The sequence below is a fragment of the Schistocerca nitens genome, chromosome 5, assembly GCF_023898315.1.
Source record: "Schistocerca nitens isolate TAMUIC-IGC-003100 chromosome 5, iqSchNite1.1, whole genome shotgun sequence".
Classification (NCBI taxonomy): domain Eukaryota; kingdom Metazoa; phylum Arthropoda; class Insecta; order Orthoptera; family Acrididae; genus Schistocerca; species Schistocerca nitens.
This window is the reverse complement of record NC_064618.1, coordinates 188,644,794-188,670,074: the sequence shown is the minus strand read 5'-3', so window position 1 is coordinate 188,670,074 and position 25,281 is coordinate 188,644,794. Positions and strand designations below refer to the sequence as shown.

Below are 25,281 nucleotides of genomic sequence, written 5' to 3'. Positions count from 1 at the left end.
ATGTACAGAGAGAGGGGCGAGGAGGTGATGAACGTAGAGAAGGGTAGTAGGAGATGGACAGAGAGAGGGCAAGAAGATATGGAGAGAGAGTGGGGTGGAGGAGATGGACAGAGAGGGGCAAGAAGGAGTTGGATGGATAGTGGAGCAAGAAGGTTCTGGAGTAACAGATGATTGAACAAAATATACACTCAAGCAAATCTGCGTACTCAGCTACATAAATGACAAGTAAATGGAATTGAACAACATGTAACACTAAACATGTATGTAAGACGCATCACGAGCACAAGGCCTATGAAACGATTGCGACTGAAAAGTTTCAAGGTTCTATCTTTAACGGCATAGAGCCGTTGCCCATAAAACATATGAGTATAAAATAATTTCATGTGCTGTTCTCTTAATACTAATAAATATTACACTTCCTGAATGGTTTATCTCTAACGTCGGTGAACCTTCACAGAATTAGCAGGCAACATGAGGCCTGAGGTGATAAACTTGCCAGTGCGTGGCTAAAATCTCCACATTTATTTTATATTATATTTTTCTTTTGAACTTAAAAAAAAACTGTTCCTTAGCATGATGAGCCTTAAAACACCACGATGCGGTACACTATGAACAGAACGTATTACTTTTTTGCGACCTGTGATGGATAAAATTGACAAGAAGGGCAGAAACGGCATACGTTGGATATCTGCACTCGAGCACAAAGTATAAACGTTCACGTCTGACGTATAACAACTGCCGTATGGCGCGATATATTAGCCAAAATCTCTTTATATTTGTACAGCTTTCACATTTGTCATCATTTGATCACGTTTTAACCGCCACTGATATTACTGGAGCCGCTGTGAGAAGTAAAGCATCACATCTAAAAATGAAACGGCTTTTCTAACCTTGTGTATTTGTCCCTGGCAGTGCAATTCCGAGGAGGAAGAGGTGAGAACACTACGCGAGATTCACGACACCCTGTGCGACGTTGCGGCTCAGGTAGACGCAGTGTACGGACTACCAATGCTCGGCTGTCTGTCTACGCATCTGTTCAACTGTATCACTGTGCTCAACTTGTTGCTGTCCATCACACTGGAGTACCAGGTGAGAAGAGAGATATGATCTCTGTTGCATGATCTTCCCATTCATGTATTCAATCACTTACACACAGTGTGCGACAAGTTGTTATCATAAAGGAGCCCCAATAGGAATGAGGTGCGATGCTGATAGGGTTGAACAACCTAGCAGATCACATTTCTGTGGCCCGCTGAGGTGGCCGAGCAGTTCTAGGCGCTACTGTCTGGAACCGCGCGACCGCTACGGTCGCAGGTTCCAATCGTGCCTCGAGCATGGATGGGTGTGATGTCCTTAGGTTAGTTACGTTTAAGTAGTTCTAAGTTCTAGGGGACTGATGATCTCAGAAGTTAAGTCCCATTGTGCTCAGAGCCATTTCCACCATTTTTAACATTTCTGTAATATATGGCAACCAAAAATTAGGAACAGCTCTAATCCACCCCGAAAGAGTGTTGCTGGTATTCCCTGCAACTTGTGTCTTAGAAACGTCGCCTAATGAGGATGATGATAATTCATAGACGAAAATTCCTCTTACATCGCCATTTCGACTAATTACAAATTTGAGGTTTTGCCTGTGTATTAAAGATACTGCAAAATATTTGTGTCTGGAGCAGACAAAAAAGAGACGGGTGTCAGAACAAGCAGCATGGGGGGAGCTTCCATGTTCTTGTGACAAAGAAGGATGGAACGTCTTCATCTCAGAGTAGCACTTGCAACATACGTATTCAGTTATTCGCTGGACATATTCCAACCTCTGTCTTCCTCCACAGATTTTACTCCCTGCAGCTCACTCAGGTACCACAGAGGTTAATCTCTGGTGTCTTAACAGATATCCTGTACTCCTGTCCCTTACCCTTTTCAGAGTTTTCATATGTTCCTATCCTCTCCGATTCTGCGGCAGAACCTCTTCATTCCCTATCTAAACTAATCCACCAAAATTTCAGTATTCGTCGCATTCGTCTGTAGTACCACATCTCAAATACTTCAATTCTCTTCTGTTCCGGTTGTTCCATAGTCCATGTTTCGCTACCAGAAATTACTGTGCTCCAAACGTATATTATCACAAATTTCTTCCTCAAATTAAGGCCTAATTTAATACTAGTAGACTTCGCTTGCCCAGGAATGCCATTTTTTCCATTGCTAGTCTGCTTTTTATGTCCTTCTTGCTAAGTCTGTCTTTATTTTGCTCCCTAGGCAGCAGAATTCCATAACTTCATCTGTCCCATGACTTTCAGTTCTGATGTTGTTTCTCGCTGTTCTCATTTATGCTGCTTTAGACTGTTAATTCAGATCAACAGGGATGCTTACGAGCAAGGAAAAGTATATCTGTTTCGCTCGACGGTACTACTGAAATGACTCTAGCAGCCAAGACAAAAACTAATACAATGCTTCATAAATATTTTCATTCTTATGTACGTTTTCAGAATTTACCGGCCGTTGTTGCGGAAGATGAAATTTTCTAGGATGTTAACCCGCGCCAGCGTCGCGTTTCTACAGTCGTTGGACAATAATATGGAAATGCTACAAATGTAATAATTACCATGCCTAATACGATGTAGGAAATCCGTTAGCGTTCAAAATAGTCGCCAGTTGTCCCGGAATGGACAAATACATGTAGTGTATACTTATCAAGTGCATATTATTTCATTCTTCCCGCAACGTAGTAGCAAACTCAGTTAACGGTTATGGACATGGATGGCGTTCACGCACCCTTCTCTCCAAAGTAGCCACAAAGGCTAGTACCATTGGGATGTGTGAGTGTGGCGCCAAGGGGTTTGGCGACAATTTAACCTGGTGCTCGAAAAACCAGTCCTAAATTATCAGCCCTGTCGTCTTACGATACAGCATCATCACTGGGAAACAGTTATAGTAGCATGGGATGGTATGATCACATAATAACTGGTGGTAACGGGACCTAGCAGAATTAACATGGCTGCCCAAATCGTCGCCGAACACCCACCTTTCTTCACTGTTGCCAGCAAGCAGTATGCATCGTACGTTTGGGATGGCGTGGCCATACGTTTACTCTGCCGGATGTTGGAAAGAGTATGAAATAAGACTCATCCGGCCAAACAAATTTCTTCCATTGCTCAATAGTCCAGGTTTTACGGCTTCGGCACCACGTTTTCCTGTTGCTAGCATTGACATCACTGTTGAGTGTTTTTGGAATCCCGACTCGCCCTACAGTTCCCAACTTACGCAGCTCCCCTCGTGTTGTTTTGGAGTTGACAGGATCCGTGAGAACGACATTCAGTTCCACAGTGGTTTTTGCTACTATCTTCCTCTCTATTTTTCTTCACAGCTCTTTTCAATTGCCGTTTATCACAGTCACTTGTATCCGCGTTACGACTTATCTGCCAATGTTTTTCCCTGCATATGATGTAAATCATAGGTACACTGCCTCTTGGAACACCAACATTTCGACTACATTGGTTACGCAATCATCCACCGCACGAGCATAAACAACTTGCCCACGTTCGGAACCGTTCACCTCCGATGTAGAGCACTCACAACTACACATATCCCTGTTCTGGCCACGACTGATACTTGCAACATACTGAAGGCGTTTAACAGGTATGATTGTCAAATATGACATCGACAATGCAGGCTTCGTCAGCATTTACTTTTAAAATAAATGAAAAGCACTATAGTTCTCACATTCGACATGACTGTTTTACTGCGTTAACCCTCGTCAGACTTTAACTAACTAATGACAACAAAGAAGTTAACTGCAAACGACGTTGGAAAATATGTTATACCTCAAGACTGGCGCACAAACGCACGGCAAATGGCCTGCCATTGTGGCCGAGCGGTTCTAGGCGCTTCAGTTTGGAACCGCGCGACCGCTACGGTCGCAGGTTCGAATCCTGCCTCAGGCTTGGATGTGTGTCATGTCCTTAGGTTAGTTAGGTTTAAGTAGTTCTAAGTTCTATGGGACTGATGACCTCAGATGTTAAGTCCCATAGTGCTCAGAGCCATTTGAACCATTTTGAACCACGGCAAATGACATCTTTGAAAATGCGGTCGTAATGCAATTTAAAAGATAAAGGGTTGAATAGTAAATGAATATAAAGAAAGCACAGAGAAAAAACATGAACATTATAATGGAAAATAGCCTGAATAACACTGTACATTAATAAATAAAGAAAATAAAACCAAATAATTAGTGTTTGGAATGGATACTTCAAGAGGTATTAAACTGCAAAGTGATACAGAAGCCAGCTTAGAGAAAGAATTAACAGTTGTAACTACAGAATATATAGAGTAAATAGGCAGTCTCAATACAATAAAAGAAATCAGTACTATATCAGACATTAGTCGAGTCCATGCCAAGTTGTGTTGCGGCACTTCTGCGTACTCGCGGGGACCCTACACGATATTAAGCTAGGCTCTTCAGTGTAGAAGACAAAGAAAGTCAGTGGCTTTGATGGTGCGCACACGTACAGGACTTCAAAATTAAATTTTAATGTAGTGATAGGAAATAAAAAGGTTACCTTCACACTGTTTGAGGGTACCGTTCGTTTACGAAGTTACTGAACGAATCAACAGAATTCTATGGGGAAATAGTAGACATGTCATGTTTCTCTGTCAGAATAAAATATGGGGCACTTTCTAACGAAATATGGACACACCTGATTTGGTTAACACTGTGGGAGGCTGTGAAATGACGTGTGGCTAAGGCGACGCGTATATAGGCGAAACACGAAGGACTGTAAAGGAGCGTATTAAAGAACACGAACGCCACATGTGGTTAAAGCGAAGTGTGTTATCTGCTATAGCGCAACATTAGGAAACCTGAGGGCGAGACAAATGGGTAGTTCAGGCCGTTCACTTATCTGGTTCTGAGCACTATGGGACTCAACTGCTGTGGTCAACAGTCTCCTAGAACTTAGAACTACTTAAACCTAACTAACCTAACGACATCACACACATCCATGGCCGAGGCAGATTCGAACCTGCGACCGTAGCGGTCGCGCGGTTCCAGAAAGAAGCGCCTAGAACCGCTCGGCCACTCCAGCCGGCTGCGGACGAGACACTGATTTCAACAATATACGCGGGCCAGTCAAAGAAACCAATACTGGTAGAAGAAATTTCCGATAAGTGACTGGAATTCCCACGGATAATTTCAACTTCAGTGGAGAAGACAGCTTTAGGTTTCTGGATTTGAAGGTTCTCGCCATCAAGGTTGTGAGTAAGCAGTGGCGGCGAGCGAGGAGTACAACATCCGAGAAACCACGTCTGCGGCACGACAGTAGTATTTTGATCAACATTCTCCCTCTCTTGCTCTGCCTGATTCGCCTCTGTTCTGTGACGATTACCTGTCAACAGTAGCCGGAAGAATCTTACACAATAATCCCACTTCACCAACACTCGCGCAGTAAAACTGCCATTTATTAGTGAATGTCACAGTTAATTTTGAATGTGTGCTAGGTTCTGAAAAAGATCCCAGCAGAGGGGTAGAAACACCGAACGGATAGAAGAAGTTGAAGATAAAAATGACTTGCCCTGACATCCAAGAACGTATTTCAATGTAGTTTCTTCCATAGCACTACAAACTGAGAACTTCATATGTGAAAATTCTGTAGTGGGTAGTTCAGGCCGTTCACTTATTTGGTTCTGAGCACTATGGGACTCAACTGCTGTGGTCATCAGTCCCCTAGAACGTAGAACTACTTAAACCTAACTAACCTAAGGACATCACACACATCCATGACCGAGGCAGGATTCGAACCTGCGACCGTAGCAGTCGCACGGTTCCGGACTGCGCGCCTAGAACCGCGAGACCACCGCGGCCGGCTTCACTTATCTCCATGCAGCTCTGTTTTTACGAGGGGGGTTCAGTAAGTAATGCAACACTTCTTTTCCTGAGAGCGGGTTATTTTTACTCAGAAGAGCCGTACACCATATTATTCTCCTTACTTTTATCTACAAAACACTAATTTTCAACTTAATCTCCGTTCAATGCCACGGCCCTACGCCAACTTACTGGGAGAGCTTATATGCCCGCGTGGTAACACTCTACTGGTTGACGTCGGTGCCAGCGTCTTGCTGCAATAACCTCTCCGTGACCCTGGCACTGATTCCCGCAGAGAACATCCTTCATGAGGCTAAACAAATGGAAGTGGGAAGGAGCGAGACCCGGGCTGCAGGGTAGATAGGGAAGACGAGTGCAATGGGGTTTTGTGAACTCCCCACCGCTGAGCAGATTCGTGCGTGGCCTTGCGTTGTCATGGAGAAGGAAAAGTTTCTTTGCATTTTTGTAGTTACGAACACTCTGAATAAGTTTCATAAATTTCCTGAAGAAAACATAACGTACTTCAGAGTTGACTGTTGCACCATGAGGGAAGAAATCAATCAGAATAACCTCTACAGAGTTCAAGAAGACCGTCGCCATAACTATATCAGCTGGGCGTGCGGCTTTGAACCTTTTTTGGAAGGAGAGGTGGTGTGTGGCCACTGCATGGACTGCGGTCTTCTTTCCGGTTCGAATTGATGAACCCATGTTTCATTTCCTGTGACAATGTTTGAAAAAAACTGTCACGATCAGCCTCCTAACGCCCAAGCAATTCCGCACAGATGTTCCGTCGTTGGTCTTCTTGGTCTTCGGTTAGGCGGCGAGGAACGCAGGAGATACTTGTGGTCCGTCGATCACCTTGAACGAGAGCGTCTGCACGTTCCAATGTTCCAGGAGTCTCAGTTGTGTGCGATCGAGCGTCACTTCGAAGATAGGACAGATTTGCAGGACCTTGTTACGATGATGACAGACGACTCGGTCAACAACTCATCGCGCTTTGGTTCACTGTCAGGTCTCTGTAGACATCTGGCAAAGGCATATGAAAATGTGTGATAGTTTCCCACCAAAACTCAATGACAGTTCTCTGCTAGGAATGCACCTCCGTTGCATCTGTCATATTCCACGATGTACAGCCGTACATTTCGCATTTTTCAACTGAAACTCGCCAAGAAAAAGATGTGTTGCATTACTTATTGAGCGCTCCTTGTCGTTTTAATGTATTTGCCATAGATTTCGAAGCAACCACTTAGACATATCTCATAACTGTGATAATCGTATTCTTCCTTGAGAAACGTCAATGTTCTTCGTTTATACAGATGCTGGTTTAGGCTAAGTTTAAGTTTCGTCTGTGTGATCAATGTATTTCCTGTAAAATAATACGTAAAACTGCACGAAGCGGTTTGGGATTGTAGCTATTACATTCGTAATATTTTAATGAAACATACGCTGTCTGATCAAAACTATCCGGACACCCCCATAAAAACACGTTATTCATATTAGGTGCATCGTGCTGCCACCTGCTGCCAGGTACTCCACATCATCAACATCAGTAGTCATTAGACATCGTGAGAGAGCAGAATTGGGCGCACCACGCAACTCCCTGACTTCGAACGTAGTCAGGTGATTGCACGTCACTTGTGTCATGCGTCTGTATGCGAGATTTCCTCGCTCTTAAACATCCCTAGGTCCTCTGTTTCCGATGTGGTAATGAAGTGGTATCGTAATGATAATGAGCGTATGGCATTGGTGGCCGGGAGATCCCTCGCGGGGCGGTTCGGCCGCCGCTCCACAAGTTCTGTAACTCCACCACGGCGACTTGCAAGTGAATGAGGATGAAATGATGATGAAAGACACAGTTATCTCGAGGCAGAGAAAATCCCTGACCCCGCTGGGAATCGAACCCGGGACCTCGTGCGCCGGAAGCGAGAACGCTACCGCAAGACCACGAGCCGCGGACAATTAGTAGTGTGAAGGGTCACGTAAAGCACAAAAACGTGTCGGCCGACCTCACCTGTTAACTGACAGAGACCGCCGGCAGTTGAAGAGGGTCGTAATGTGTAATAGGCAGACATCTATCCAGACTTTCATACAGGAATTCCTAACTTCATCAGGGTGCACTGCAAGTACTATTACAGTTAGGCGGGAGGTGAGAAAACTTGGATTTCATGGTCGAGCGGCTGCTCATAAGCCACACATTACGCTAGTAAATGTCAAATGATGCCTCGCTTGATGTAACGATTGAACAGTGGACAAACGCTGTGTGGAGTGACGAATTACGGTACACAATGTGGCGATGGCAGGGTGTGAGTATGGCGAATGCCCGGTGAACGTCATCTGCCAGCATGTGTAGTGCCAACAGTAAAATTCGAAGGCAGTGGTGTTATGATGTGGTCGTGGTTTTCATGGAGGAGGCTTGCACCCCTAGTTGTTTTGGTGGCACTATCGCAGCACTGACCTATATATATGTTACAAGAACCTTTCTGCTTCCCACTGTTGAAAGTAATTCGGGGATGGCGATCGAGCACCTGTTCATAATGCACGGCCTGTGTCGGAGTGGCTAGACGACAATAACAGCCGTGTAATGGACCGGCCTGCCCGGAGTCGTGACCTGAATCCAATAGAACACCTTTGGGATGTTTTGGAATGCCGATTACGTGCCATGCCACACCGACCGACATCGATACCTCTCCTCAGTTCAGTACTCCGTGAAGAATGGGCTGCCATTCCCCAAGAAACCTTCCAGCAACCGATTGAACGTATCACTACGGGAGTGGAAGCTTTCATCGAGACTAAGGGTGGGCTAACATCATACTGAATTCCAGCATTACCGATGGAGGGCGCCAGGAACTGGTAAGTCATTTTGAGCCAGGTTTCCGGGTGTTTTTAATGACACAGTTTACTTCTTAACAGCACACACCAAGTTTTCTGTAGTTGTCACTCGTCTGCAGTAAAGCTAATATGTTGCTACATTATTTCGTATGCAACTGATCAGGTTATCTCAATATTATGTTAATATTTTTACCGAAGTTTGATGTCAAATATGAAACGATTTATTTATTGGTTAGTGTTATGTTATATTACTGCAATTATTTACATTACGTTCTCCTGTGAATGCTGATTTGTTAAAGATCTAATTGCTTAATGCTTTTTTTAATTTCATATTTCCCGAAAAAATGGTCAGGGCAAGTTACTACAGATGGATGTTGTTAATTGTGCAGGGTTAGGCTGTAGGAAATTTGTACTTACCTTGTGATGCCCCCCCCCCCCGCCCCCCCCCCCCCGTTCTCATGACTCTATGACATTTGTACTTGCTAACATATACTGTGTCACTGTCCAGGATGGATTCATCTGATCAGCTGCCTTGGTATATGCGTTTTGACAAGGAATTTCCAACCTGATATTAAAAGTAAGGTCTTAGGTATGCGTCTTTTTCTCCCTCATTCTCTCCCTCCGATTGTGCGTGTGTGTTGGGTTTTCTGTGTGTTACAATCTTCTGATAGTTCTTTAAGAGCAGAGAACAGAGTTCTGTTGAGGAATATTGTGTATTCATTTACTATTTCTTTTCCCTCTACTATGATTTTTTATATGCAACAGTCTTTCCTATTTCACTTTTTTGTGGGAGAAGAAAAAGTTGACCCAAAAAAAGCCATACCCTAATTGAAAGAAATATTAAGTAAATACATTGTTTTCTGCAACAGAGCTCTTTTCTTTGCTCTCAAAGAAATAAGAGCAGCGCCAAAGTTGGTATCGGACATAATGAATCATTGGTCTTTTAGAGGTGGGGTGACTTTTGTGCATTGTTATGCAGATAGCCGCACCGTAGGGGCAACCACAAAGGAAGGGTGTCTGAGGAGAAGCTACAGCAACTCGTGGTTCCCGAAGAGGGATAACAACCTTTTGAACTGTTGTAGGTGCCACAGTCTGGATGATTAACTGATTTGATCCTCTAACAATAGCCAACATGGCATTGCTGTCCTGATTCTGCGAATAGCTAAAAGCAATGGGAAAGTACAGCCGTCATTTTTGTCCTCACGCCTTGTAGATCTGTTGTATATCTTAATCGTGATGCCATCATCATGGGCAAATTATTCAGGACGCAAAATAGTTCTTCATCCGCACTTTTTTGCGGGTACTACTCATCAGTCTGTCGTTATCAGGTAAAAGACAACTGGCATTATGTGGGTCGGGGCGTGGAAGGCTAAATTCCTTAAACGGGAAGATTAGAGCGTTTAAACAGATACCGCTATGTTAGGAATTTGTCGGTAGTGGAAGGACTGGTACGGGGTACTCTGAAACTCGTGAGACCAACTGAGGAGGTACTCGATAGATTGCTGGCGGTTTTAAAATCAAGAAACTCGTCCTGGGGTACTGATAACAGTCAAACGTCGTTGCGATTCTCGATTCCCAGGATGGATGACCTTCCTATACACATAGTCAAGTTTGTAGAACGCCCCCAGCTGGCGATTACTACTCGCAACTGGCCAATTTTTATAGTTCTCGCTGACTCCCGTTTTCCTCATTACACACACCATTGTGTATTATACAGTGCTTTTGGGTGTTTGTGCTGGTGGTGATGAGCTTCATGTACACTAAAACTCGATCTTGAGTCCTTTGTATATATGCAGTGGGGTATATCGAACTTAACTTTTAATCATCTTCTGTTTCTGTGAGGAATGCTGTGGACTCTGTTTATGACAATGCTGAGCTGTTGTATGTGAATTGGAAACTTATCAAGAAAAATTGTCTTTCTTACACAATGAAGTAAATAAATTGTTTTGTTTATTTTGTGTCTGACTATGGATTCAAATACTTTGTCATCAATGTGACATAAGATGAAACTGGTTAGGAATCCATAATTAGAGCTCTCAAGGAGAACCCAACTTGTTGTGAGCAGCATTATGTCAAACAAGATATAATATGGTTGTTTGACTAATTTGCCAGTGTCCGTGAGTATACAGTGATTTTAAGGAATATGTGCTTTTCTTAGTTACGTGACAAGTAGCAGCTCATCTAAAATTTTCAACTGGATGGACTGGAATGTCCTGATAATCTATTTATGGTCATCTTTTTAGAATATGGTAATGTGTGTAGAACATGTGTGAGACGGGCTCGGATCGGTTTTAAACCACTGTAATTATGTCCTGTTGATGTACCTCAGCTCCCCGTTGTGGGATAACTATACCATAAGTGTTATAGCTTATTTTCCTGTGCTTTCTTTCACGAGTTTTCATAAAAATCCTGATCGCCAGCTGGCTGTTTACACTGCCTAGTAAATGATGCACACATAGTAGTCAACCCATCAGTATTCCATTTGTCTCTGAGCAATAAAAACTACCCTTATTATATTGTTACGTTGAGGATTAAGTTTCCTTGTCATTTACGTATAGTGATGCACGTATGTTTATTATTCTTTTATAGTTATTGGTATTGGCTAACATATTTTTAAAGCTGAGCTCCAAGTACATTATGAAAATGAATGTGAGTAATACTGTCTAATTCTTTCCTGCAACTATTGCATTCATTTACCCTATAATTAATTCGAATGTTCCATATCCAAGTGCAATTAAATGGAAAGCATAAATTAATAAATAACTGTACTGAAATTAATTTACTGTGTACTCCATCCAAAATTGAAAATCTGCTTCATGAGGTCTAAATCGCAAAAATGAATGAAAGTAATCACCTGAAGGGAAATGAACTTACCCACAGGTCAATGACAGTGTAATACGAATTGTGAAATGTGCGACATACTCCGTGTTTAGCAGATTGTATGCCCTGGAACCAGGTAACATAAAAAATTTAAGAGGTCATCAAATGAGCCTTAGTTATCATGTTACAACAAGACAGAGGAATCTTTACACCTAAAACACGTGTTATGTCACTGGCTGATAATGAATGTTTCACGTAGATCTGGTAAATCTTAGAATACTTTTAGTCAGCTTAGTGTGAGAACTTCAGTATTACACACAATAGCAAGCAACATTTGAATGAATATTTTTTTACTACTTTAATATTACCAGGGTGCTCTGCTAAAACTTGTAGTCTTGGAAAAAGTTCTGAAATAGGCAGGTACCAATCTGCAATAGAACCAATCTGCAAAGTTAACGCAAAACTCTAGTGTGAAATTGTGGTATACTGTCTAATTATTTACAATTAATGTACAAGGTGTCCGTAATTAAAGTTTCATTTTCAGATTGCTGTAGAAACAGAACCACTGCTCAGAATGGGGTCAAATTTTAACAATATATATTGGCAGAGGGAGAAAATTCATGGATTAAATAAATACCAAAATTGGACCAATGGATGGCGCTGTATGCATCAGACGTCAGGCATAAACATACCTGCTGCACACGGCTGTTTGTCAGTTTGCGTGCACGACGCCCTACATAACAGTCTCTATGAACAATCGCGCGCTGTTCTGAACCGCATCTACAAGAACAATGAAAGTGCGCCAGTAGCCCTGCAGAAGTTTCATACGTTCAAGGGTACGAAAAAAGGGATTTACCCGATGCGCCAGTGGGTGGAAAGCAGTTGATCCGACGTCTGCTGAGGATGTGGCCGCAGCACTGGAGGAGGGGTCGAGCGGCGGTGGGCAAACATGCTGTTCGAGGCGAACTGCCGGAACGTTGGACATGCCTGCAACGACGGTGTATAAAATCCTACGAAACATCCTGCATTGCTATCCACAGAAAAAATTTGCCTTGTGTAGGAGTTACTTGCTGCTGAACTGTAAACCTTGGCTCTGGAATTTCTTTCTCATGCGGACTAGGACTATGAAGGGCCAGGGGACATTCTGTGGACAGACGAATCCCATTTCCATCTCCAAGAACATTAGGGCATCGTTTATCGTAAGCCGTAATTTTTCGACGAGGTGAATCCTGCGGGCCCTGTTCCTTTTACCGTCACTGATAAACGCTGTGAAAGTCTTTTGCACACTACCGTCATTCCAACGCTTCACAGAAAGGCTGCGTGTGTAGGATCATTTTTGTGGAAGATGGAGTTCTTCTGCAGGTTGCACAACAAGTGAAGTGGCGGCTCCAGAGGCATTTAGGAAATCGCACGATATTTCCCTGCAGCCCGGGCGTCCAGATCAGCTGATCCTAAACTACGTGACTTCCGGCTGCGTACTAACTGAAAGATGTTGCTTTCAGTGCTCCAATTGTGAAAGTAAGTTGAACTGAACACACGTTGCACAACGCGCTGTGGAGGAACTCCCGATACACTCTGATTTGTCGTGGAACACGCTATCTCTTGATATCGGCTTGTGGCACAAAATGGTGATCAGCGTATTGAATCGATCTTGCGTCTCAAGATAATGAGAAACCGAAGTCACTTTGCTTTTTTATGCGATTTTTGGCCGAAGAACAATTCAAAACTGATTTTGCCCATCCGTGATGGGTGGGCTTACCTAACTAAAAGTGCCATTATTGTTGACTGTCGAACTTCTGCAATCATGCTCATTGAACAGCACGGATGGTGTAATGTGCAGCTCACACCATGGTCAACATACTGCGATTAATCTGTAAATTGTACCAGAACGCATTTACGTTAAGATAATAATCTTGCGGTTGAAGCTCTTCTATTTTGTGTTAGCTCTAACAACACCTACATACAAAAAAGCAGGAACTCTGTGTTAAACTATTCAAAATTCACCTGAAACTACGAAATCAAATCAAAATCTCTGAAATATTTAGTGACACCACGAAAATAGTCAAACAAAACACAGAAACACAAACAAAACCAAAATGGAGGAAGCAACAACAAAAACTAAACACTTTTTTAAAACAAAATAAAATCTTTATACATAAAAATAGAAAACAAACAAGGACACATTCTACAAAAGTCTGGGCAATCTTACTGACATACAACTAACTAACCCAAACTTCAATGCAGCTTTGGAAAGAGAATTAGTTATAGAAGATATAACATGAATAATAAAGGAAAACAAAAACAACATATTGACGGGAACGAAAACTGAAGAAGGAAAAACCTCCTCAAAAATAAAGAACATACTTAAAAGCAATGAGGCGCTCACTATGAGATCAGACAAGGTCAGCACCACGACAATAACAAAACAGGACGAATACACGTACAAAAGCAAAAATTTTCTTGATGACAACAATATAACAAAGCTAACCAGTTACGCAGCACAAAGATACCAGAAAAACACTCTAACACTTCTAAAAAATATCTCACACATATCCACAAATCTGAAAGCTAAATAGCTGAAACAAAAAAATCCCCAAGCACCCATCCTAAATTGCGTACTAAAGCTCCTCAAGGAGGGCATTCTGACATGGCCAGTTGTCAATTCAGAACTGCACCCACATACTTACAGAAACATTAGATAGGCACAAATAACAGAAGCATACACAACACCAAAGAGATGATACAACAAATCAATTTGGTCACCGTTGAGTGGACTCCTAGGGAAAATTTTTCTCAATCACATTGAAAATAAAATATCTGAAACAATAATAAGACCCGAACGATACCACATATTATGTTGGTATCGGTATGTGGATGACATCAAATGCCTTCTAGATGAAACAGCCAGTCACATCCAACAACTGCACAGTGATATAAGCAATAGATACCCAAAAATAAAAATTCACCATGGAAACAGAACACTACAAAATTTTAAACTTCCTTGACCTCACAGTAAAAGACAACAACCAACACCAATGCTTCATGTTCAGGAAAGTGACCGCCACCAGCACAGGAATTCACATACATTATAATCATCTGATTGTGCACAAACTAGCCTGCTTCCCATATATGCCACACAGACTGAACAAAACTCCACTCAATGAAAACAACTATAAGAATGAATTACAGACAATCAGCCAAATAGCTGTAGAGACTAGATACGACACGAACACCATAGATAAACTGAACCACAAAATTAAAATGACTCCCAACACACCAAAACATAAACCTTCTCACCAATTTACAAACACAGAGAACACACATGTGAGCACACATGAACAAGAAACACCCAGAACGACAAACAAATTGTTCAGTCTCACCATAAACAAGTAATAAAACAATTACAGAAATTAATTTTGAGTAAGCTGTCGAATGTCACATTCATCAAATTTTAAACGACGTATGTTACACATTATAATAACTAAATAAAGACAAATAAGACATTCTATTGCATGATACACATACAAATATAGGAAAGCTAAACATTGAAAATAGAAACATTATTTACAAATTATGCCATGCACATTTGCAAGTAACCTTTGTTACTCGCCATTATAATGCTAAAAGCAACCATTTCATAAAACTATACAGTTATCTTTAACCTCCCATACATATAAGAAGGTACAATGTATACACTTTTTTTTTTTTTTTTTGGTCATCAGTCTACTGACTGGTTTGATGCGGCCCGCCACAAATTCGTTTCCTGTGCTAACCTCTTCATCTCAGAGTAGCACTTGCAACCTACGTCCTCAATTATTTGCTTGACGTATTCCAATCTCTTTCTTCCTCAACAGTTTTTGCCCTCTACAGCTCCCTGTAGTACCACGGAAGTCATTCACTCATGTCTTAGCAGATGTCCTACCATCCGGTCCCTTCTCCTTTTCCACATATTCCTTTCCTCTCCGATTCTGCGTAGAACCTCCTCATTCCTTACGTTATCAGTCCACCTAATTTTCAACATTCGTCTATAGCACCACATCTCAAATGCTTCGATTCTCTTCTGTTCCGGTTTTCCCACAGACCATGTTTCACTACCATACAATGCTGTACTCCAGACGTACATCCTCAGAAATTTCTTCCTCAAATTAAGGCCGGTATTTGATATTAGTAGACTTCTCTTGGCCAGAAATGCCTTTATTGCCATAGCGTGTCTGCTTTTAATGTCCTCCTTGCTCCGTCCGTCATTGGTTATTTTACTGCCTAGGTAGCAGAATTCCTTAACTTCATTGACTTCGTGACCATCAATCCTGATGTTAAGTTTCTCGCTGTTCTCATTTCTACTACTTCTCATTTCCTTCGTCTTTCTCCGATTTATTCTCAAACCATACAGTGTACTCATTAGACTCTTCATTCCGTTCAGCAGATCATTTCATTCTTCTTCACTTTCACTCAGGATAGCAATGTCATCAGCGAATCGTATCATTGATATCCTTTCACCTTGTATTTTAATTCCACTCCTGAACCTTTCTTTTATTTCCATCATTGCTTCCTCGATGTACAGATTGAAGAGTAGGGGCGAAAGGCTACAACCTACAACAACAAAGCAGCCCACACAATAGCCAACATACTCAAAAAGCAAGGGCTAAAAGTAGCCTACAGGAAAGACAACACAACACAGAGGAATCTTAGGACAACCAACATAAGCCCAAAAAACACAACACATCTGGTATTTACCAACTACCACGTCAGGACTGCAAACCAGTTTATACAGGACAGACGAGCAGAAACTTTAATTACCAGCTACACAGAACACAGAAGAGCATTAAGAAGTGACAGCTGTCATTCCACATTTGCTGAACACCTTATGGTCAAGAAACATACCCCAACAGACATCAGTACTGATTTGAAAATTCTCAAATGCAGCAACAATCCCCAACAAAAATTAATAACTGAAAAAATTATCAAATACAAAAAGCCATAGTGGAAGGAAAACATGTGATAAATGAATACACAGCACACTGCAATGGAACTCTAGTCTCTGCTGTCAAAGAATTATTAGATAAGACCAACCTATAGAACTCCCCCCCTCCCCCCCTCCGCCCCACACATACACAAGAAAGGAAAAAAAAATCCTCAAACCTGTGGTCACCCCTCTCTCTCCCTATTTTCACACGAAAAATTAATAATAACAATAATGAAAATTTCTCAATATACTCTCTCTTTATCTCTCTCTCTCTCTCGAACACACACACACAAAATGCACAGACACCTCTGAAAGATTCAGAACAACGGCCAGAAATACCTTCAACTGTTCCACTGTCAGCCATCATGTTTTTACACCTTCAACCGTTCCACTGTTCGTCATGTTTGTTTTTACAGATATAAACAGTGAAACAGTGACAGTGACAGCTCAGTATATACTGCTTCACGTTGAAGAAGACGAGGAAAAAAGAAAACGTAAGTTCAGGCAGGCGATAACAGTTTTCAATCGTGACTCTGGCTCAAATAATTTGTCTACTTCAAGGTGATTGTGGTTGGAGATGGCAAACTGTGAAATAAAACAGTCACTGTTGAAACATAATACATCAGGAAAACCACACCATGTGGTAGAAAGGTATGAATTCATATTTTTGTGTGTTTCTTCAAATATCTATAATCATGATTTAAAAACTAATGTTTTCATGTATACAAATAGTAAAGAACATTCTTTATGTTTAACAGCCATAACATAAAATCCCACTGAAGATACTGCAACTACAGTGTAACATGTATGGGACAATAAAAAAAAATTGTTTTGCTAAAAGCGGATCCCATCCAGAAACATAATTACGTTAATATACTTATAATGACATCTACTGGTAAAATTTTCTATGACGTTCCCCTCGGCGTCAATAGTATGCTGTTCAAATTTGACGGCATTCTAAGCAGTAGTTCTCTTTAAACTGGAACTTTAAATAATTACACCACGTACATTCCTGTTGGACAGCAATAGATCATGGGCTAAAGGCGAATACTCATTATGTATTAAGGGTTATATTGGTTAAGCGAATAGTGCAGTCTACGGTAACAGCGCTTCTAAGTGGCTTCAAAACGTTCTTCACAGGTCTTTCAACACGGTCGGACGGAGCAGCTCACCATCCTCGTAGTCTTGTTGGCTCTTTCGAATGCTGCATGTCTGCTGGGTGCGACGTGGTCGTGCAGTGCTCTAGAGAGTGAATCCAACCGCTGTGCTGACCTGGTGCACAAGCTGCTCCTCCTCCCGTCGGACGCCTCTGTCGACAATGCCGGACTACGCCGTCAGCTGAAGCTGTTCTCACAGCAGCTGCTGCATCGTCGTCCCAGCATAACAGCCGCAGGACTTTTCACGATCAGTCTCAATAACCTGCCAACCATGGCTGCGGTTACCATTTCTTACTTGGTCATATTTGTGCAGTTCAGTGACGCAAAAGCTAACGCTTGTGTTCAAAAGTAAATAACAAATAGTTGGTAGTAGTTTCTGACACCTTACAAGTCAACAAGAAATTTGCTTTGAGTAAGATTCATAAATAGTACAGGTTTTATTTTAGAGATAAGTAAATGGCAGCTGACTGTGAAGAAGGACAACAGAGAGAAGACAAACATTCTGAAATATGAGTGAAAAGTAAGGCATAATGTCAAATTTCTATGTATTTGGCAGTATAGGAAGCTAAATTATTTGAATTGAAGGGACTCATGTAACAACTTCAGGACATTGGTTTCTATATGGTACAGTCAGTTCTGCTTCTCGGTCCTTATTGGTCTAAGTAAGTGCTCAACATTTAATTGCTACAATATCAACAATTCAAAGTGTAGAAATATTTCCTTTGTTCAAGCTTTTAGTTACTTGCTTAATAAATGCAGAAGCAATTGTCAGCATGAAACGTATGTTCTACTTAAACAGGTTGGTGCATAAGTTCGTAGCGTTGTTTTGCGTGTTGGTATTCTTACTGCTATGGGTTAATTAATCGAATGTCGGTGTTTATATGTCGTTCACTGCTGCTATTTAAGTTTTCATGTCACCATTTTCCCATTTGGCGATATTGAGTGGAGCTGTGGACGCTAGAAAATGGAGTGCCAAATGGTGAAATCTGAGCATCTCCGAGACATTCTTCTGTTTACAGCAGAGTGACAACAGCGGAGGCATCCAGAAATATTTGCGCCGTGTATGGAGATACTGCCGTTGAACAGAGCACGGTAAGAAAATGGATTTTCGTTCTAAGAAGTATCGTTTTGACATTATTGAGTATCCACGCTCAGGGAGACTCACAGGGTTTCATGATGACCACTTCATCGTATTACTCCACAACGTCCGTGTCATTATACACGAGAACTTACAAATATAATGAACTGTAACTTCCTGGCACATTAAAACTGTGTGCCGGACCAAGACTCGAACTCGGGACCTTTGCCTTTCGCGGGCAAGTGCTCTACCAGCTGAGATGATAGAGCACTTGGCCGCGAAAGACGAAGGTCCGGAGTTCGAGTCTCGGTTCAAATGACTCTGAGCACTACGGGACTTAACTGCTGAGGTCATCAGTCCCCTAGAACTTACAACTACTTAAACCTAACTAACCTAAGGAAATCACACACATCCATGCCCGAGGCAGGTTTCGAACCTGCGACCGTAGCAGCCTCGCGGTTCCAGACTGTAGCATCTAGAACCGCTCGAGTCTCGGTCCGGCACACAGTTTTAATCTGCCCGGAAGTTCCATATCAGCGCAAACTACGCTGCAGAGTGAAAATCTCATTCTGATAATGAACTGTGATCATTCCACTATCATGCGACATTAGCATACCGTGGGGAAGGTTCAAAAATCGGGTGTCAGGATGTCGCATGCTCTAAGCCAGAATCACATAAATCAGTGGGTGGCCATATGACCCTCTCTGCTTACACGTCTTCAATTGGCTCGTGAACAACACTGTACCTCATATCCTTTATCATTACTGGTGATGGGAATTAGTGCATTGGTGCTAACGTAAGGAAAGTTAAGGAATGCGTGATCCCAGACAAAATAGCAACTCCCCTTGCAAAGACCTTCCCGCAATCACAAAAGACAATTTTATGGATCTGGTAGAACAATGACGGTGTGGCGTACTATGAATTGCGTCCCCGAGGTGTAACCATCGTCATTTCTCGTCAACAACTGAGGCATCGGGCAGACGCAATCGAAGAACAACGTCCATGAAAACTGCGTGAAGTGTTGCTGTTCCACGATAAGGCCTGCTCACATTCTGATGGACTGTCAAAAAACACTGTACAGGTGTTGGTTTGGGAAGTCATTCCACAGTCAAGTTAATCACTCGTTCTTGCGCACCCAGATATTTATATTTTCTGATCTCTGTCACAAAACCTTGAAAAAGCTTTTTTTTCTGGATGAAAATGCGATCCGAACATGGTTCGACGAGCTCTCTGCTCCAAAACCATGATTTCTGCAGTAGTGGAATCTGAAATTTACGACAGCGTTGGTAGACATTTGTCAGCAGTGATGAAGAATATATTATTGATGAGTAAAGTTTGCGTAGTATGTATCTGTTGTGTATTAAACATCAAATGCGACGATGATATGCACCAACCAACTGGTAACATCAGCTTGGATTGGTAGTGGAATCCTAGGTAAATATTCACAGCAAATACCTTTATGTTTCAGCAGGTTCCTGCTCATCACTTCCGCAAATAAAACTTTAAACCAGATCGCCATAAACATAATAGTATTGCCCTAGCTGTATGTAATGTTAACATTGAGGATTATATAGTTAACAAGGGATATCTTACCGTTACAGGAGTGTGTTATTGTCAACTTTATTGTTTTACTACGAGGGCAATTGCGTACTTTTGGAGTGTACTTCAATACTTACTGCGATTTCTGTCTGTTTCCCACTGTTTATATAGCTTCCTACATACGGTGACTATCAGTAACTGATAAAACAGTGTCAAATCTGTGTACCTAACAATAGTGCAAAAGGCATCTAACATTTCGCTTCAAATAACAGCCATACGAAGCGAGCTCTGTCGTCCGGCCCCTTGCGGCCAGTGCAGCTGACGGGTAAAACGTGGTTTAACCACTCGTGTACTGAGTTGCGCCTGTGAGGCAGCACACCATGTTACTGCCAAATTTTAGCACATCGAGATAAGAAACATTAGTTACACTTTCTTTACCAAAAAAAAAAGAGACCCTTAAACTTTTTCCCGCAATATGGCAGAAAAAAGACTCAGCTAATTTAAGTGTCGTTGCAGCTGTACCATCTCGTGAGGATTTTCTAATCTCCAGGTGCGCATAATATGTGTATTCACACTTCCACTAAGGTGAAATGCTGATTCGTCACTGATCCAGAAATCTTCATCGCCATGCAGTAACATTTCGTTTGGAAAGTTGGTACTTATGACGTAGTTTGTAGCGTTGAGAGTTTGTAGCAACTGCAGACAATAGCAACATAGGTGAAAGTGTCCCCTTAAAAGTTTCCACACAAACGTCACTGGAACTGCTAATTCACGACTAGCCTTCCGAACTCGTTTCTTGGGTCTACGCCTGAAAGACTCTCTCACTCGTTCGTCACGTTCTTCAGTCACTATTGGTCGTCATATTCTCTTTCCTTTGCATTGACAACCGGTTTGAAACAGAACTGTTTGAGTGTCTCTTTCATTTGACGTGTTTTTTATAATTGTAAGTCGAATATAACAAAAGCTACAAAACCTTAAGACCCAGGTATTCATTTCGCATAAGTTCTGTTACAATAAAGTCAGATAGAAACATAATGCGAATATGTTTATTTGTGCAGTACGATCAATACTTGCTCGCCGTTCTGATCTTTACAAAGTTTCACTATGTACAGAAAACGTTTAATTTTCCTACAAAACCTGAATTAAGTCAACAAATGTACGGGAGTTTATCAACTGAAAACACAACATGAGAAAATCCTTCACCAGTAAGCAGGTTACATGCAGATGCAGCGAAGCAGCGTTCTATTTACGACAAACGTGTAGTCTTAGGAAGGTTAACAGCTCAGGGTACATACACCTACTGAAGTAATGGAAGCACAGTAGGGAAGAATGTATCAGAGAAGAAGGCAAATGCAGTTCTTGGTGAAATACAGGCGGGATGTGGAGACAGTGGATCGTCAGTAACAGCAAACAATATGGTAAACAATGAGCTTAGAGCTAATTATTTCCGCTTGGAGAAATCACTATATGAGTTTGAAAGGCAATCATACCATTAAGCAGCTTGTATGCACCTATTAAAGCGGACACTTAAGCAAACAGTTAATTTTCCAACATTACGTAACCAGGTGCAGCCTAAAGGCACCTGTTGTGACGCAATGCTGCCGAATAGGACCTTTAACAGTCCTATACCGACAGCCACTGCCAGCATCAGGGACATGATGGAATGAGCTCTGCCGCGCTCTATATAGGAATACCTTGCCTGGGGAGCAGAATATTTGCTGATAACCTCTAACGGAGCATTTTGAATCAGGGTAAAGTCATTGCTTATAGTTTTCGGCTTGTTCCTCACAGAAATTACCGTCCGATGTCTTTCTCTTTCATATTTGCTCAAAGAACGCACACTGGACATGGTCCATGTGTTAAACGCAAATCTACTTAACAAGAAATTCCGTCTGAGACACTGGCAACGTAGCAAAGCCACTAGGCCTCATGTGATATGCACCGGCGGGTCAACGAAATATACTCGAACTTCCGAAAAACCCTTAAGCTGCGCCGGCCGGAGTGGCCAAGCAGTTCTAGACGCTACAGCTTGGAACCGCGTGACAGCTACGGTCGCAGGTTCGAACCCAGCCTCGGGTATGGACGTAAGTGTTGCCCTTAGGTTAGTTAGGTTTTAGTAGTTGAACCTTAAGCTGCACTATGTCCCACTCAGTCTAGCATCATGGTTCAAATGGCTCTGAGCACTATGGGACTTAACATCACCCAGTCTAGGCATGATTCACCTGTTGACAGGGCATAGTCCTTATCCGTAGTACTTATGTGTACAATGTCACCAACAAGGATGGGAATGTGACTGCAGAATGGTTGGTTCCCTTCATCACATTCTGTTCCAATGTCAACTGTACAAATTACGCAGATCAGAGGTGATACAAGTAAACCGATTAAAAGTGAGTGCGCAAGACCCAGGAAGTGGCCAGCGCCGGGGCAGTTGCAAATTTCTGAAGGGTGTACAATGATTACCTCCATAGGCGTCATACAAGTGAGCAAAACAGGCAACCCAACACCAGTAGCGAAGGAGTCAGTAAAAGTCAGTGAAAATGAAAGCGAAAGTGTGAGCGATGCCAGTGACTAGGCCGTCAGGGTACCGCTTACATCAAGTCATTAAGGATGGACAAATGGTAGATCACGGTGGTAATATGCACAAAAAAAAAAAAAAAAGGAAAGCACTCATACACACATGCAGCCAACATACCACCCATAAAGAATTGTCCCCCGCTATTGAGAATTAAGCAAACACTGCGACACGTGGCAAAGAAGCACAACGTTTTTGCCAGGAGCGGTGCCAAAATCAGGTACAATGTGAATTCATTTGCGAGTCGCAAAACAAAGCGAAATTTACCATTAATTTACATATTAGATAGACCTTGAAAGTTTAATTCTATTGAGCTACAGTACCGACATCTTCACACGATATGACAGACATGTGACTGAAGACACATGAATGTATTGACAAGAAAAGGGTAAATGTTTTACCCAAAATTATGTAAGCAGGGAATTTTGCACATATATTAAATAACTTATTAATGGCTAGTACTCATTCGACATGATTACTGCCATGTCCAAGTGGGTTTGACGTCGACACAGCTGCACATCTTTCAAAGTCCCTTCATTGATGAAAATTTTGTGAATTTATATACTTGGTCGAGGTCATTAATTTTTCTTAAAATGGCAGAGAATTTACTTTGAGAAATACCAGATATCGTATGATTCCTTTGTGTGATCAAAAACGCATGGGCTTGTGGCCTGAACATAAAGCATTTCCACTAAAATTGCAGGAACTCGTACTAAACCAATCTTGTAGTCATTTCAGCAACAAGAATCTCTAATCAGATCCTAGCAATGAAAGAGAACAAGTTAATAACAGTGTTAACTCACTTAAACAACATGCTAACACCTCTGTGATATCCTCTGCAGGGGAAAAATGCTATTGCGTTGTACTCACAGAGCGTGTCTCTCAAACGCATCCACCATCAGATTCCACATTAAAAGTTGTGATGGTGGAGAGGAATACTCTAAAGAGGCTCACCAAACCCTCCAAACATTCATACACACGTACAGAATAAAGGTACTTATTCTGGTACTCTACATACAGAGGTAAAAGCAAAGAATCAAAAAGTCCCTTTCTTCCTTAATTTATGGCTATGGTGGTAACTTTCCATGGGACCAAACTTTTGAGGTCATCGGTCCCTAGGCTCACACACTACTGAATCTAACGTACGCTATGGACAACACACATTCTCATGCCTGAGGTAGGACTCGAAACTCCGACGGAGGGACCCGCGTGAAACGTGGCAAGGCACCCTAGACCGTGCAGCTACCGTGCACGACTGTCCCTTAAGGTTAGCTACTACACACACAGGTAGCGAAGATAGGGACAACATAACAACAAGATTAGTTATATGACAGAGCTCTAACAGATCACGTTCATGACCCCTTTCCTTGAGAAAAGAAAGTGAGTCAGAAGTTGCCTTTCATTGGAAGGTAATTATCGAAGTATATTCTATACGGATTTTCTTCGTGATTACACCAACTAAGGTCCTCGAGAAAAAGAATCATAATCATTACATAATTGTTTTGATAGAAGCCCAATATACATAAACAGATTTTCATGATGGACCAGAACTCGCCATTTTCTAATCATTAGCAAGAATAGAGGAGAAAATTGCCCCTCTCGAACACATAAGAATAAATTTCATTGCAATAAGTGTATTGACACGCAGAGATAAATGGAGGTCGTCTCCTGTGCGAATAGCATAAGTGGGCACATTGTAGAAATTTATATTTCAGTAAATACGATACATTTGAAGTAAGATATGGCACTTACGTAAGACCGACGAATGGAAATGGAAATGAGCGTTTGGCGTCATTGGCCCGTAGGCCCCTTACGGGACAGGTCCGGCCGCCTTGTTGCAGGTCTTCTTATATTCGACGCCACATTGAACGACCTGTGCGTCGGTTGGGGATGAAATGATGATGAAGACAACACAACACCCAGTCACTGAGTGGAGCGAATCCCCGTCCCATCCGGTAATCGAATTCGGGCGCCTTAGGACGGCAGTCCGCCACGCTGACCATTCAGCTATCGGGGCGGACAGTCGAACAAATGAAAAAGAGAGCAAAATAGATGCATTACGGTCTTTGGTACGTCACATAGTTGAAACAAGAAAATCGAATTGTAGTTAATTTGTACAAAAGTAAGATCAGAAATGAGACGTCTAAGGGCTAGATGTTTACAGTAATATAGAAATTAATTTGAATCATATGCAGTGTACTGCTAAAGAACGTGATACTATAAATGTCTAGTGATTTAAGATAAAATAACAACAACAACATACCCGAAAAACGATAACCACAAGAAGTTAATGAGCTATCTTAAGTGGTGTAATGAGTGTGGGAATTAATAAATCAAATAGGAAATCTGTACATACTTATCTATGAAATCAGCTAACAACAGAATAAAGAAGAAAAAAGAACTGTTTCTTATATAAAAGGAAAAATTCAAGGTCAAGTCAACTCATTGTCATCGAAGCATCATATCAAC

At 41.8% G+C, this 25,281-nt stretch overlaps 1 protein-coding gene across 1 annotated transcript in view; it reads left to right on the top strand.

The window, feature by feature from the left end:
* The first annotated feature begins 471 nt into the window (after positions 1–471).
* The window catches only part of LOC126260333 (putative gustatory receptor 28a), a 48,240-nt gene continuing 23,430 nt past the window's right edge, over positions 472–25,281 (top strand). The window contains exons 1-2 of the mRNA XM_049957658.1: positions 472–498; positions 913–1,089. Coding sequence (XP_049813615.1) covers positions 472–498; positions 913–1,089 — 204 coding nt within the window. The remainder of the gene's footprint in view (positions 499–912; positions 1,090–25,281) is intronic.